The sequence below is a fragment of the Malaclemys terrapin genome, chromosome 5 (assembly GCF_027887155.1).
Source record: "Malaclemys terrapin pileata isolate rMalTer1 chromosome 5, rMalTer1.hap1, whole genome shotgun sequence".
Taxonomy (NCBI): domain Eukaryota; kingdom Metazoa; phylum Chordata; order Testudines; family Emydidae; genus Malaclemys; species Malaclemys terrapin.
In genome coordinates this window covers 125286762-125302355 of record NC_071509.1, presented here as the reverse complement: position 1 = coordinate 125302355, position 15594 = coordinate 125286762, and the positions used below count along the sequence as shown (strand labels likewise).

The 15594-nt window shown below is 41.1% G+C and overlaps 1 protein-coding gene across 2 annotated transcripts in view; it reads left to right on the top strand.

Annotated features, from left to right (window-relative positions):
- UNC5C (unc-5 netrin receptor C) overlaps window positions 1-15594 on the top strand; it is a 368853-nt gene that overhangs the window by 291941 nt on the left and 61318 nt on the right. For both annotated transcript variants that reach the window (XM_054030966.1, XM_054030965.1), the window contains exons 5-7: window positions 2507-2687; window positions 4381-4548; window positions 6554-6718. In XM_054030966.1, coding sequence (XP_053886941.1) covers window positions 2507-2687; window positions 4381-4548; window positions 6554-6718 — 514 coding nt within the window. The remainder of the gene's footprint in view (window positions 1-2506; window positions 2688-4380; window positions 4549-6553; window positions 6719-15594) is intronic.

Genomic DNA, 15594 nt, shown 5'->3' with positions numbered 1-15594 from the left:
TGGACACACCCACATACATATTTATTCAACCAGAATAAAACAAAGCAGTGAAAAACCTGCAGCTCTAAAGTGAGTTGTGATCTGAACCTATTTGCTGGAAGTGTTTATATAAATAACAATATATTTAAAGCAACTTTTCACCAAGAAATCTGGAGGATGAGGAGGAGTGCACACTCTCTCAGTCATTTCAGGTAGATACAATCGAAATATTCATAGTTAGAGGTCTTAGTCAGGGGCCTGCAGGTACAGTGGCATATTTGCACAGGAGCATAAGAGTTACAGCAGCTCTCCATTAAGTTTCTCCCAACCCTCCCTCTGCTCTCCTATTTAATGCAGTGGAATATCCATGGGAAGGCAGGTTGGCCTGTCCCTCCCATCATACACACATTGAATAGTGAGAGTTTTAGTATATGTTAGACTCTACATATATTTTCCAACTAAACCTTTTTTCTTATATCACATTCCAAAGGTTTTATCATCCCTCTGCACCACAGGGTTCATAACCTGAAAAAAGAGTGGATACTCCTGCCCTCCACAAAGGGTTCAACAGCTTTAAATTCTGTCTGGGATTGCAGAAGAGGCCTGGTGGCAGAGGCACCTTGGAGATGAGCTTAATCAGGTTTCCCGTTGGACCCACTAGCCATACACGCTCCCACTTTGTCACTTTTGTGATCCCCTGGTTTTTGTATCGGTGAGCCTCACTCCATTCAGACTTTGCCCCAGTCTTGGTTCCACAGACTGAACCTAAATGTTCCACAGATTGAACCTAGAATTTATCCCTCTATTCTGTTTGCAAAAGATTTGCAAACAAATGTTGATATTTACACACGTATATTTGCTACTAGTGAATGTTAGACAGTTGAAATGAATGAAGATGGCTTACAGCTTATTGGTGACTGGTCCATTTCACCATATGCTGTTTGTGGTGATTGGCCACATAAATCACATGGTATTGCTTTTGCTCTATGACTAGATGGCTGAAGCTTTCTAATATCGAGAATAACAATTGATGAATAGCATATATGGTTGTTTGCCTATGAATAGGCACGTTCACCTGAATCTGGGGATTCGCACAAACAACCCAAAGATGCCTCCATTAGTGAGGCCAAAAACCTACTTGTGCAGATGTTTGCACCCATGGAATAAAAAAGTGAATGAAGGTGGTCAATCAGAATTTAAACATATGCACAAACACTCTGTTTTGCAGTATTTGACCAGATCTACGCAGGAATGAATTGAGTCCTATGTGACTAAAACTAGGAGGGGCCCTAGTAACTCAGGCCACTGGTCACAGTGGTCTGTCTGTCTATCATATGGAGGAGGGCTCTTTGTTGGTTTCCAGTCTTATTGATGGTTGGGCAGTTGTTCAAATATCTTTGGAAAAGTAGTGGTCTGTCAGTACAAATCAGTCCTGTGTTGGTAGTTAGCACCTTTTAGTTCCAGTGGGTTGTTTTTTGTTTTTGTTTTTCTTCCTTTAATTAAATCCTGGGCACAAGCTGAAATGATCTAGTGATGTGAAGGCACTGCTTTGATCCATCCAAGGCCCCCGTCCCTTCCTCTAGAGCACTCTTAGTTCAAATATAAACAAGCCACTGAATGTTCAGCCAGCTTATGCTAGAGTGGCTCCCAGCCGTCAGCTGTGGGATAATGGGGTGTTTCTTTAGGAGAGTAGTAAAAGGAATGTGTCTGGATAAAAATCACATTTACAAATAGTTTTCTGTGTAACCTATGAAATCGTATGTTATTAACAGAAATATTTTTTGAAAATATACTTTACATAAAGCAGAAAAATAAGCAATCTTCTATTCTTCAGTATTCCCCAGTTCCCTGGTAACTGTCCCTCTTTTAGTTTATCCTGATTGCTACACAAAGAAAATATATAATTTACCTCACATTTGGAGTGTTTGATTATCATTATTTTTATTACAGTTTCACCCATGAACCACAACTGAGCTCTGAGCCCCATTCTGCTAGGCACTCTTCAGGCACAGAGAAGGCTATTCCTGCCCCAAAGAGCTTACAATCTAACAGATAAGACAGATAAAAGGGTTTAACTAAAAAAATAATTACATTAGGGTGCTTGCTAGTGCACCAGTGGGAGATTTTTTTTTCCTCAAATCCCCAATTTTAGACAAGGTTTTAAAGAAAAGTCAGCATCTACATCCCTCACACTGTCCATCAGATATTGAAAGTCTACATTAACTATTTGGTTATGTACAACAGGGGCAGCCTTTGGAAAAAATAATTGAACATTTTGAAGGCAGAAGAAGTTGTGAGATAGGGGAAGAAATGAACTCCATGATGGCTACCTTCTCATTTCAGTGCAATGTGATATTGGCAGAATGGGCAACATTCAGCAGATGAGTCCTTTGTAGTGTACTTTGGTTTACAGCAGTTTATGGCAGGAGCAAAATAATTGAATAGTGCACACATCCAGAGGTTAAAGCCTCTGCAGATTGGCATGGTGATGACTGATAATCTTACTGTGTCTCTTGTAAACTTTTAGGTGGAGTGGTTGAAAAATGAAGAGGTGATTGATCCTGTCGAAGATCGGAATTTTTACATCACCATTGATCACAACCTGATCATCAAGCAGGCACGTCTTTCTGACACAGCCAATTACACATGTGTCGCCAAAAACATCGTTGCCAAGAGGAAAAGCACTACTGCCACTGTAATTGTCTATGGTAAGCGAGGCATTGTCCTTCTGACCTACAGGCTGCACTTTGATCTATGTGCAGAAGTGGTCTGTGTAGTTCTGCGATGCAGCTGCCACCATCTTTGATGCAGAAACGAGGTCTGTGGAAATTACAAGTTCCTGATTGTAATGCACTATCTTAATTAGCCTGGCCAGGCTGCCAATGTGGCCCTCATCCAGATGAAGTGTGATGGCCCTGTCTCCTCATTCCCTTACTCTACATCCACGTCCGCTCTGCCCCCATAAAATAGCCTGAGCAGGAAGCTAGGTCTGCCTTCCATGAAGTTATTGCTCTTGGTATTTTTGAGGCAGAATGTATCCACAGGGACAGAAACTGCTCTAATGATACACCAGCTCATTTTGTTCATTACAATCAATTTAATTACAGGACAGACGAATGGAAAAAAAAATCCCTATGATTACCCTGAGTATTCATTCACTTCATAGCCAGGGTAGCAGTTATGCTTAATTGTAAGCAATTGCATCCCTAAAGTTACAGTGAGGGCTTTTTAGTTCCGTTCTATAGCAAACTAGCGGAATGGAGTTGATTAGCAGCATTTGTGATGCAGAGGAGGGACACGGCACAAGCATTCTGTGTTGTGATCATGGTGAATACTTTAATGGATAGACATGGGACAAATTTCACCATACACAAATTTTTCCAAACACACAGTTAGACTCTCTAAAAGCGTAATTTAAGCTGTTGCTGAAACACTTATTGAGAGTGGGCCGTGCAGGTGGAGGCACAATCGGGAGACCTGCATTGGGGAGCAGCCATCGCCTGTGTTCTCCCTCTATGGGGGACCAGACAGCAAGTGTGAAAAATCGGGACTGGGGGTAGGGCGTAATAGGTGCCTATATAAGACAAATACCCAAGTATTGGGACTGTTCCTATAAAATTGGGACATCTGGTCACCCTATCTCACTCCCAGGGATATTTTAGACCTGTGGTGTGACTGGTAATACTACAAAATTGAGGGGTTAGGAAAATTGAGCAGTTTAAGTGCTTGTTATGATGGCTATACAGTATGGGGCAGTACTGGTCCCTGCCCATCTTGTTCTCCATGAGTGTCACATATGGAGGTTCATAACAGAAAGGGTAAGCAGTAACCCATCTTCCTAAAATCACGGACGAACAATATAACAGGTGAGTTCACTCTGAGCAGCCCAATAGGTGGAGTACCTGTCATATGGACTCCTCATCTTCTGTAGGCAAGGCTCTCATTGGGACTGGTGAACAAGGGATACCCTTGCCTTAGCATTCTGTGAACTGTTGCTGTGAAGAGAGGAAAGTAACGTGTTGAATTTCTGATAGACCACATCCCAGAAGAGAGGACCATAGATGACGGGGACATCTGTACGCTAGTTATCATACAGCCACTATACACACTGGATTATCTTGCTGTGAAATACAATGCAGCTTTCAGGATGCATATATTTTGGCTTACAGAGTTCAAGGTGCACTGTTTGATCTTACAGTGATTGCAATTATAGAAAGATAAATCAACGCTCATTGCTGGATCATATTGGGTCTATATGAAGAGAAGGGCCATTTAAAATCCACAGTAGCCACACTACAGGAAACTGAAAGGACTTTTCATGCAATGGTATTTCTTGGACCAGTGGTTAAAAAGGGGGGATTTGTGTTTATTTAATGCTCTTTGTCACCTGTCACCTTTCAGTCAATGGCGGCTGGTCTACCTGGACTGAGTGGTCAGTGTGTAATGGTCGCTGTGGAAGAGGCTATCAGAAGCGCACAAGGACCTGCACCAACCCTGCCCCACTCAATGGTGGTGCCTTTTGTGAGGGCCAAAGTGTCCAAAAAATAACTTGCACCACCCTGTGTCCAGGTACAGTATGAAAGACCCACAGCCCAGATGTGATTATCTAGTTTTTTCCAACATCAAGTATTTTAGGAAGTAACTATTAATCATAAACACTCCTTTTATTTTACTGGTAAATCCAGCATTTCAGTGAATGAATACTAAATTGTGTTACATAAATAGATAAAACATTGTGCACAGAGTAGATCAAACCATAGTGGATTAAATCCCACTGTTTCACAAAGCTTGCACCATCATCTCAGTCCCTGTAATTCAAGGGATTTGAGCAACATTTACAGCTTCAAATCTTAAGAGCTAAAGCTCTTGATCTGTTGAAAGCTGTGGAAATAAACTAGAATTTAAGTACAGAATATTATTTTGACCAAACAGATTTGTAACATTCGTTTCTGTGCATACCAATTTCTCAGTTTACACTGTAAAGATGAGTAGAGCATTTGAAACATCTGGATTATGAATGTTCAACTTGACATACATATTTGCCTGTCAACAAAGACAAGAACATTCACACCAAAAATATCCACTCATTCACACATTAAAATAATTTTAAATTGCATCAAAAGCCAGAAAATTAAAACATGAAATGTATACTTTATCATTTAATTCAACACTGCTTAAGGGCTCTGGGTGGCTTTTAGAGAGACCAACTCTGCTATCCCTCACTCGTGTTGAGTAGCACTTTCCTATGCATTGAAATCAATGGCACTACTGTTTAAATAAGGTACTACTTAGCACAGGTAAGGAGCATCAAAATCTGGCTCTTAGTGATGGGTGAAACTCAGAGAAATGGAAGGTCATTTCAAATTCTGGGCACTGAGCTGAGCCTCTTTAGTCCGAATATTTAGTAGATCCAGCTATTAAAGTCAGCACTTTTGGGCCCCAGCATTGGCCTAACTCTTCTCCCATTGAAATCAATGGGCATTATTGTATTGACTTCAGTGGGAGCAGGGTCAGATTAATATTGAGCACTTGTCAAAATCCCATTTTAGTCCATTAATGTTGGTACCTAATTGTGGATGTGGGAGCCTACCTTCAGGCACCCGTTATTTTAAAATCTTGGCCATGATTTTTATCTTCACAATGTCCCTTTAAATACATGACCAACTAGCTTATAAATACAGATTGTAGCACAGGTAATAAACTGCATGTGCAGAGTACGTATTCTTGACAGTTTTGCTGATTATGCCTAGTAGCCCCTTTTTCAAATGAAATATTTCAGTGGCTTTAGTCATTTCTCTGAATATGAAAAGTGATGATTTCATAACACTGAATAATTTCTTGCCAAATTTAATCCTTTGTTGTACATAAGTGCCAAAAAGCATAAATTTCTGGGCTTTCAGGTTTTTTTCTTCTTAAACAATTTAGCCATGGAGAAACCTCTTTTTGTTTCCATTTCAAAAAAGAGAGGAGAAGAGAGAAGGAACAAGTACTCGGGGACAAATTTCAATCCAGAATTAGTACTTCTATCAAAGCTATAAATTCCACAAGACAACTGCTGACTGACTCTTTTCCTGAAGTCAGTTCTTTATGTGACACAGTGGCTCAGTTCTTGTTACTGGGACAGAAAGCCTTAAACATCTCGATAAGCTGTTGGGATCCAACCCATACAAGTATTAACTGAAAGACGTACGTTTCTAATGGGCACTTGGTGGCCCAAGTGGACTGAAGAGATGTCAAAATCACAAAAATCACCACTATAGTTAGCACTAATTATTACCCTTGCTGGCAATCCAAACATGTATATCTAAGACCATGGAGACTGAACTACCTCATTCCCCTTACAGTTGGTCCTTCTAGGGCTAGCTTGAGGCAACTTAGCAGGGCTGTGTGAGGAAGCTTGTATTTCTATGATTGATGCTGTAAAGATTTCGGTCCTTAGTTCTATCAGTCTGGCACCTTTCAAAAGGGCTAAATTCACAAAGATCTTTTAAAATCAACCATTTTCTCTGCTTCTATCTATATTTGCATCTCTCTCTTTCTGACCTTCCTAAGTCATGTCGCTTTTTTGTCACAGTGGATGGTAGATGGACAGCATGGAGTAAGTGGTCTACCTGTGGAACAGAGTGTACCCATTGGCGCAGGAGGGAATGCACAGCGCCAGCACCGAAGAATGGCGGGAAAGATTGTGAGGGTCTCGTTCTGCAGTCCAAGAACTGCACAGATGGGCTGTGTATGCAGAGTAAGTGGAAGTATATTAATCTGTTGTATTGACTTTGGAGTTTGGAAAATATATAGCCATTTAAAAAACAAATTAAAGCTTGAATGTTCTCCTGCCATAAAAATCTCCTATAAGCAGAAGCTGGAGAGTATCTAAATGAAATACTCTGCACCATAACAACATAAGGAAGAAAGCTACATTTAAGTGAAATGGCATAAAATGACCAAAATAACCCACATGTGGTGCTGCAAAATTGTGCCATCTAGGCATTGTCTGAACTGGGTGCAAAGCTTCACCACCTACAGCAAGCTTAGGGAGGAATTGTGTGGCTGAGGCAAATCCTCTGTAAACTCCCTGGAATAAATGGCAGCGTAGTCCTCTCAGCATTCTGTGCCAGTTTTGTGTAGTGGTGGAGAATGAAGGTGGAGCCATGACCATTGTAATGGTCTGTGCCTTTTCTGAGATCCTTTTCCAGTCCCCCAAGTGCACCACTTTCAAGTGACAGGCCTGTACTCTACTTCTCTTTGGGGTGGGACCTTGTGTTCCTTCCACTGTCTGAGTGGTTGTGCTAGGTTATGCCCATCTGGTTGCCAAATTTGACACCTCGCAGATTTGTTGGGCATAGCACCTACAAGACTTCCCTTCAGGAGTTGGTGGACAGTAATATTATGCAGTCATACAGAAGCAGCTTTTTCAGGACAAAGGATGATTTTTTTGCCAAAAGGTTCACAGCACTGAAAGAAATGGATTTAAAACAACAGAGAGACCAGTAGGCGCAATGTCTTACCTATGCTTGGCATTCCCCTGAAGGCCCTAGGTAGATATGACTTAGCCTTGGTATCCTCTGTTCTCTTGGGGGCTAAGCTACAGCCTGCTAGCTGCAGACCCGACTCACTGATAGTCTGGGTGTCAGCTTGCATCCCTGTTGGTGCTCTTTGGCATTCACTGAGCAGCCTTTCTCAACAAAATCAATCCCCCGCTCTTTCCTAGGCCTAGGGTCCTGTAATGTTTAGTACCCTTTTTTGATCCTAGATTTAGCCTTGGGAAGAGTAAACCATTCTAGCTTGATTGGAGCCTGGTGGGGGTATTATCCAGTTAACATTTTCCTCAAGGACTTTTATCTGTGTCATTGTTTTGCCTTTCCTGCTTGGTCCCTCTAACAACCCCTTCTGATCTAACTCCGTATCAAGTAGCCCACTATAAACATTATAATGCATCATGTACCTAAAAAAAAAACACATATATTTCCCAATTCTCCACAGCCATGTCCTCTTACGGCTTCCTTTGGGGTAATTTTGCACCCCCAGGGGGCCAGGCCTCTGACCTCTCCCAAATGCAAGGACTTAGATTGTCCTTAGCCCACTTGTAGAGTGCTTGGGGGAGGGAAGAAGGCTCCTTCCATTGTTCTTCCCCAACTGTGCACCCACGCAGATGTCGGGGTAATCTAGTCTACAGTAAATATAATTACACACTAGCTAGAGACACCTGCAGAATAAATGAACTCCTTTATGGGAAAATACTGTTTCCTGTGCCAAGATCATGTAAACAGACTTGCTGCAGGGTATCTCCTCTGAGGTTTGGGCAAAGTATTCTTCCCTTTTAGTCCGCAGGGATGCAGTAGTCTCTGCAACTCTTGTACCCCCTCTCTTTCGGGGGAAACTGGTAGTGGATCCATATACGGTGGATCTAGAGCTCTCTAAAGCTACCACTCCTCACCCTTATATGCAGCAATGTGGAAGCTGAGGGTCTATGTCATAAAGGTGTGCAGTAGGAGTGCATCAGTCTCTCTGCATCCAGGGCCTTTCCCACTCACACAAGAGGAGGCAGGATTTGCCCCTTTGCGAAGTGTAGATTTAGGATTCTATATCCAGTATAGCATCACTTGAAGAGAGAGCCTGTTGTTTAGTTATTCATTTGGATATTTACAGCTCTGCCATAAACAAGCACCCATCCAATGCTCTGGGTGCCCTGGACTAGTCTTTTAAAAAATCCAACTTATTAACCAAATGACACATTTGTTACCCCGGATCAAACAAACTCCCAGGAATGTAAATAGAACAAAATGAATTGACCTCCCCATACAGCCCCACCGGCGTCCCATATCATCATTATTGCTAGGCCCATCTTCTTATGGGCCAGGAAGTTAAGATGGATGTTGCAGCTCTCCCTGAAGGTTAACAAACTCGGGCTCTTTCGGACCATAGGGAGAATCGAGTTGAAAAGGCTTCGTGACCTGCCTGTTGACGTCTCTCTCTGATACCAATGAGGCTCCAGCCCAATGTCTCTGATGGTCACAGGGAGAGAGAGTCTCACGGATAGATGGGTCTCGGGACTGATAGAGCTTTTATAGTTCAAAACCAACATCTTCAAAAAATCAACCTGGTAAAGCCAACCATAGGTCTTTGGCACTGTTCATTTGCACACACAAAATTGGATCTAGGTACATTACTTTGTTCCTTTTTATATTTAAGTGAATTTAGAGCCAGACTGATAGCGCCGAAGACTGAAGCTGTCTGTTCGCAGAACAGATACAGCATCGGCAAGAGCGCAAGTTTCAACACACTGACCCTCCAATGTATCTCAGCCTCTAAAACTCAGAGGAGAGTTAAGTCTTCAGGACCATCCTGGTGTTGGCCACTCCACTATGACTACCAAGAGGTTCCCAATTATTGTCAAGGCTTATGTTGGTTTTTTTGTGTGTGTGTGTGTGTGTGTGTGTGTGTGGAACTGAACCAGATGATACATTAAAAATGGAGGTCCTGTCTGCACTGCTGGTTCATTAAAGATCCACTGAACTTTTAATAAGAACAGTGGTTGGTTCCAATGGCCTTTGCCAAAATTTGCCTTCTTCCGCTCCTCTGCACTTTACTATATACTGCTTTCTGATTCTCCACCTGGCTGCAGCTCTCCATCACTCAAGGGGCTGCAGTTGTATCTGTATAGTGGTTGTATGTTCACAGTTGTATGTTCAAATAGGCCACAGAAATGCCATTAGCTAGTATGCAGTGATTTTCAGTCACTACCAAATAGGGCTAGATTTGAACACATGACCTAGACATAGAAGAATCTGTATCGAAACCCTGAGCTATCCAATCTCAAAACATGATTTTTCCTTCAGTTTTCGTTTAACCAAAAACTTACTCATCCACATGGCCACATCCTTCATTTGAGTTTTGATGCTTTAGTGACAGCTGCACGAAACCAGCTGTAATTTGTCCTTTTTTATTTTTGTGGGGGAGGGAAAAGAGAAGCTGAACTTTTCTCTAAAAGTAAAAAGAAGTCATACTAAAGTAAAGTTATATTACACCCTGAAAATATGGGTTTGTAGCGGGAAGCTAATGTATCCTTCACTTCAGTGGTGTGAAGGAGCCATTATGGTAAATTAGCAAGAAAAGAAACCACCTCCACTCTAAAGAGCTCTTTATTGCCAGATTATATTTAGACAGGTGTGTGTCATCTTTGGGTATATGCATAAGCAGAGTCATTTAAGCAGAAATCTCATGAAAACAAATTCATAATGCTGCTGCAGAATAAAAGCCCTGTAGGGATCCCATTTTTATGTAGATGGTATATTGCATTTTATTTGTGAAAGTGACTGCTGGGAGTAAAGCACAGATCTTCAAAAGGAGGGAGGGTGATGCTAATGTGAATCCCACTCCGCATTTTTATATGTATATGGAGGGTAGGAGGAAATGAAAAATATACAGTTGCATATTGATCTCCTTAGCTCCAGAGGTTGAGATTGTCCCTCAGTGTTGGAGTTTAATGGTAATGTCTTTATACATATGGGGTTCTTATACCTGTAAAACTTACAATCCTGCTCCATGATCCATCACTGCTGAATAGATTGATTTGCCATACATTAGCTCTGTGCCTGCGATTCTTTCTCTCTCTCAATTTATGTAAATCCATTCAGAACACTTTTATTTTTACTTCTGTATAGGGTTGGGTTCCTCCAGATGAACTCATAGTGCATCTGTGTGCTGAGCTAGGGAGGAACACAGGACCCTTTTCATTCCTGAAACACACTGAAATTCATTACGGATTATTAGGTTTTCATCTGGATTGAGTTGGAATTAGATTTTTTCATAACTCGGAGGCCTTTAAATCCAGATCACACACTTTCAAAGAACTTCCAGCAGTTTTCCCTTGTGGGCACATGGATAAGAGCCAAGGAACCCAAGATCAAGCCCTCTGTGTGCTTGGATCCTTTTCTGATTTCTACTTGGTGGCTGCTTAATTGCATGCTATGCAGATTCTACCCATTAGAGCAGTTTCTCCCTTCCTTCCCAGAATCAGTCTTCATCAAAAACTGATAGGTTATCAATTAAATATAGTAATGTGGAGGTCTGAGAATTATTAAATAGCTTCTTGTAGCAGGAGCAACTAACCCATTGCTTTGACAGAAACTCACTTGTAAAAAAATATATAAAAGAGATATCCCAGGAAATATTGGATTGAATCAGTCTAATTTACAAGCCCTTTCTCTTCCAGTCTATTATTCACTACACTAACATCACTTGGGCAAATCAATAAGCTCTTTCATCAGACTGCCCCAACTCCAACACAGAGCAGCAGTCTGTACCGCTATCGATTTCTGTGTGGGGATGAAAAGTGTGGAGCCTTCCCCATCCCTTGTAATTACAGTATTTTACACCCAAAGCTGTAGTTTCTGCTTACCGCTAACCATGGTGTTTCTGGTGCAACTCTGCTGTCACATTTATTCAGACTAATGGTCTTGCTAGTGTACACACATACTCCTATTCAGTAGCTAGTATTTTTCCCTTAACATGAAAGAATGAATAAGCATTAAACTAGCATGCCTGCAGAGAGACAGGGGGCAGATTGAAAAAGAAAAGTAACTGCAGTGAAAATTTAGGACAACTGTTACTACTGTAAACCTCCAAATATACTGTATCACCTAGCAGGAGTCTTTACAATAATTTAATAATTTATTGTAATAGCATTAATAAGCCCTCAGCAACATCGTATACTGTGTGTGTAATAAAAACTGGCACCACCCACAGTAGTTAAATTATTTACCATCATATTTGCAGCATATCCTATTTGAAGCACAGAGATTAGGTTAAATATCACAATGAGATATTTGCCTGCAAGGCTCTATTGACATTCAAAATATTCCATATTATTCATTGTTTTAATAATAGTAATGTCAGTCTCAGAAGAGTATATAATTTGTCATCTTTATGTATTAGAAGGTTAACACTTCACATTTGTCCTCATTTTCCTGCCAGGCATCTATTACATAAGTTGCTTCTTGAGAAGGAAGAAAGGTTAACCTAGTATTAATGTCTGCTGTGCTTTCTGTCGCAGCAGTTTCTTGCTGGAACATACATATTCTGCACATGTGCTGCTTGTTCAATGTAATACACCAGAATCTTCTGATGAAATAAGCATTTGTTTCCCTTTTTGGTTTGTTTTAAAAGGAGGGGTGCTGTGAAGAATTGTAGCACAGAGTAACCTGATGAGAACCTAGAGAACTTCTGAGCAGTTCCATGTGCAAAGAGTAAAGGAATGTTTTTCAGAATCAAGGAGGGAAGCAAAGTTGTCTCAAGGGAGATCACAACAGAAGCTAGTGTGTGTGTAAAAGAATGAAAGGAAATCCTTTATTAAAAGCATGTGGGTTGAGAAACAACTTTTAATATGTTCAGTCTCTCTGCATACTAATGTATCCACCTGGCCAGCCTTGCTGAGCTCTTTCAGGAAGAGCTGCTTTAATTTAAAGGATCTTCTCATCTTTTCTTCCAATCCATTCCTGGGGGGAGGATTTCTGTAGCATTTGTTATTTGATATAAAATTCATCCAGATCTACAATTCTGTTTGTTTAACCTGCTAATAAACAATGGGTGAGATTTTCAAAGCACTCTAATGAGTTTGGACACATCTTCTTACTATTGTTTGTATTACATTCATGCAAAAAGGCCCCAATTCAGAACATGGTTCCTCTGTGCTAGGCGCTGTACAAACATGTACTGAGGAACAATCCCTGGCTCAAACAGCTTGTGATCTAAATAGACAAAAGGGGAGACAGAGAGGTGAAGTGATTTGCCCAAGGTCCCACAGGAGGCCAATGGCAGAGCTGGGGATAGGACCCAGGACTCCTGATTCCCAATCCAGTGCCTCATCTACTAGAGCACTATACCACTCCATTAATTTTAAGAGAAGATATTTTTTCTAAAGCCTTTGGACTGCATTGAAAATGTCAACTTATATTAAGCATAGAAGCATGCATATATAAAAGAAACCCCAAACATTCTTCCTATATATCTTTAATTATTGTAAATTCCCTATCTCTTCTCTTCTTTTCTCCTTTATTTTTCTCTCATACCCCCTACCTAATAATGATAATATATAATAATAAAAGATCTTCTCCACTTAGATGAAGAGAAAGACATGTAAACTGATAATAGATGTCTTGTTGATGCAGACCCAGATAGAGAAACAGAATAACCAGGGCCTACCAAGTTCACGGTCCATTTTGGTCAATTTCATGGTCATAGGATTTTAAAAATAATAAATTTCATGATTTCAGCTATTTGAATCTGAAATTTCAGGAAAAAAGAACAGGAGTACTTGTGGCACCTTAGAGACTAACAAATTTATTAGAGCATAAGCTTTCGTAGAAGTGGGCTGTAGTCCACAAAAGCTTTCGTAGAAGTGGGCTGTAGTCCACGAAAGCTTATGCTCTAATAAATTTGTTAGTCTCTAAGGTGCCACAAGTACTCCTGTTCTTTTTGCGGATACAGACTAACACGGCTGCTACTCTGAAACCTGAAATTTCAGGGTGTTGAATTGTAGGAGTCCTGACTCTACTACCCTTACTTCGGCGCTTCTGCTGGCAGCGGCGCTGCCTTCAGAACTGGGCAGCTGGAGAGCGGCAGCTGTTGGCTGGGATCCCGGCTCTGAAGGCAGAGTCACTGCCAGCAGCAGTGCAGAAGTAAGGATGGCATGGTATAGTATGGTATTGCCATCCTTACTTGTGTGCTGCTGCCTGCAGAACTGGGCCCTCAGTCAGCAGCCACCACTCTCCAGCTGCCCAGCATTGAAGGCATCGCAGAAGAAAGGATGGTAATACCACAATTCCCCTAAAATAACCTTGCCTTTTGGGTCAGGACCCCCAATTTGAGAAATGCTGGTCTTCCCCATGAAATCTGTATAGTATAGGGTAAAAGAACACAAAAGACCAGATTTCACAGGGGGAGACCAGATTTCATGGTCCGTGACACATTTTTCATGGCTGTGAATTTGGTAGAGCCCTAATAATAACATAAGGATAATACATAGTGCTTAGTTCAGCCATAGATTTCAAAGCCCCTTACAGAGATGGGTAAGTATCACTATTCCCACGTCACTTGCCTTAGCAAGGCACAGAGAGGTTATATGACTTGCCATGGGTCAAACAGTGAGTCAGTGTCAGAGTCATTCCAATCTCTTGATTCCCAGCCCCATGCTCAACCCAAAGTTAAACTGCAGCAGCAAGACGGAAGGTACATAACTCAGTGAACTCTTGTAATGGAGGAAGCAATTTGTAGTTGAGTATTTAAGAAATCTCAAATAAACAGTTGATCCACTAATTCTGAAGTCATTGGTGCTCTTGGAGTAAGAAGTAAGAAAACTAGAATAAAAGAATTATGCTGGTCTTTAGTTTATAGAGCTGTTTAGTCTGGTGCATGTTGCCAAACAGCTGCCTGAATATTCTCCTCCTGTGCCAGGAAGAGCCTCTTCTCCAGCAGGGTTAGCATCTCATTCTCCTCTTTCAAATCCCTCTTCAAATTTCATTTCTTTCGCCAAGCCATCTGCCACTCATCTCTACTTGGACACTCCCCTTCACCACTTCAGCTCCTGACCACACTACAGTGGCAAAGCAAAGCAAACTCCAAGAATTGTCAGTTTAATATGAATGCAATCCTAGGCTTGTGTGTCTGTGCTCTGCAAACCAAATTTAAAGTGTCTAGGCCTTTCGGATTTTGGGACACGACCCCCAAAATATGTGATAAGAATTAGCCAAAAGGGCAAACCACTTATCTATTAATCTCCTAAATGTCAGAATTGCCTGGGCTAATTCACAGCACATTTTAGCAAAAAGTTATTCTTCCCTTCCACCACACACATGTGATGTGTGATCTTAAACTGAGAAAGGACCTTTCTAAGGATTTTAATGAAGGGTCAGAAATCTAATTTATAATGAAAACATAGTTGCAGCCTTAACTATGGAATATCACAATCTTCCCTTCACCACCAAGGAGAGAAAGACTCTCAGTAAAAGCCAGAGTCAACAAATGAGTAAGTAGTAAGAGAGATTCATGAAACCTCAAACCCCATGCTGTTGTCTCACCCCAAAACTTGTCAATAATTAGACCTTCAGAAGGAAGATAAATCATGGTGAATTATCTCTAGGATGTCTGATGTCACATCTGACCTTTGACATCATTAGTGCAGACATAAAAGGCTTTCTATATAACAGCAAGTGTCTTAGTAATAGAAAGAGACTGGACATATTTCTTATGGTTGGCTTTTAGGAACTCTAGAGACTTTTTTCACCACAAAAATATATGATGACCTTCTGGAGATCACATCATCCGTTTATGTGCTATTGCTGCTGGGAAGCAGCAGGGAAGGGAAAAGTTTATGAACTGCTATTGTAAGAGAAGCTGCAGATTATTCTTACTATAGGTATTATTTATTCCATAGGAAATCTATGTCAGGAGAGCATTAAGAGAACACTCGAAGTCAGAATATATTATTTCTTTTAAGGATGCGCTCATACCCTTAACTCTGCCCTCTTGTGCATGTGCAGAGCCAGATGTTTGTCTCCACTAATGTCTCTATGGTCACTCTAGTGTTACAGAGGACATTGAGACAAGCCCTCAATGGGG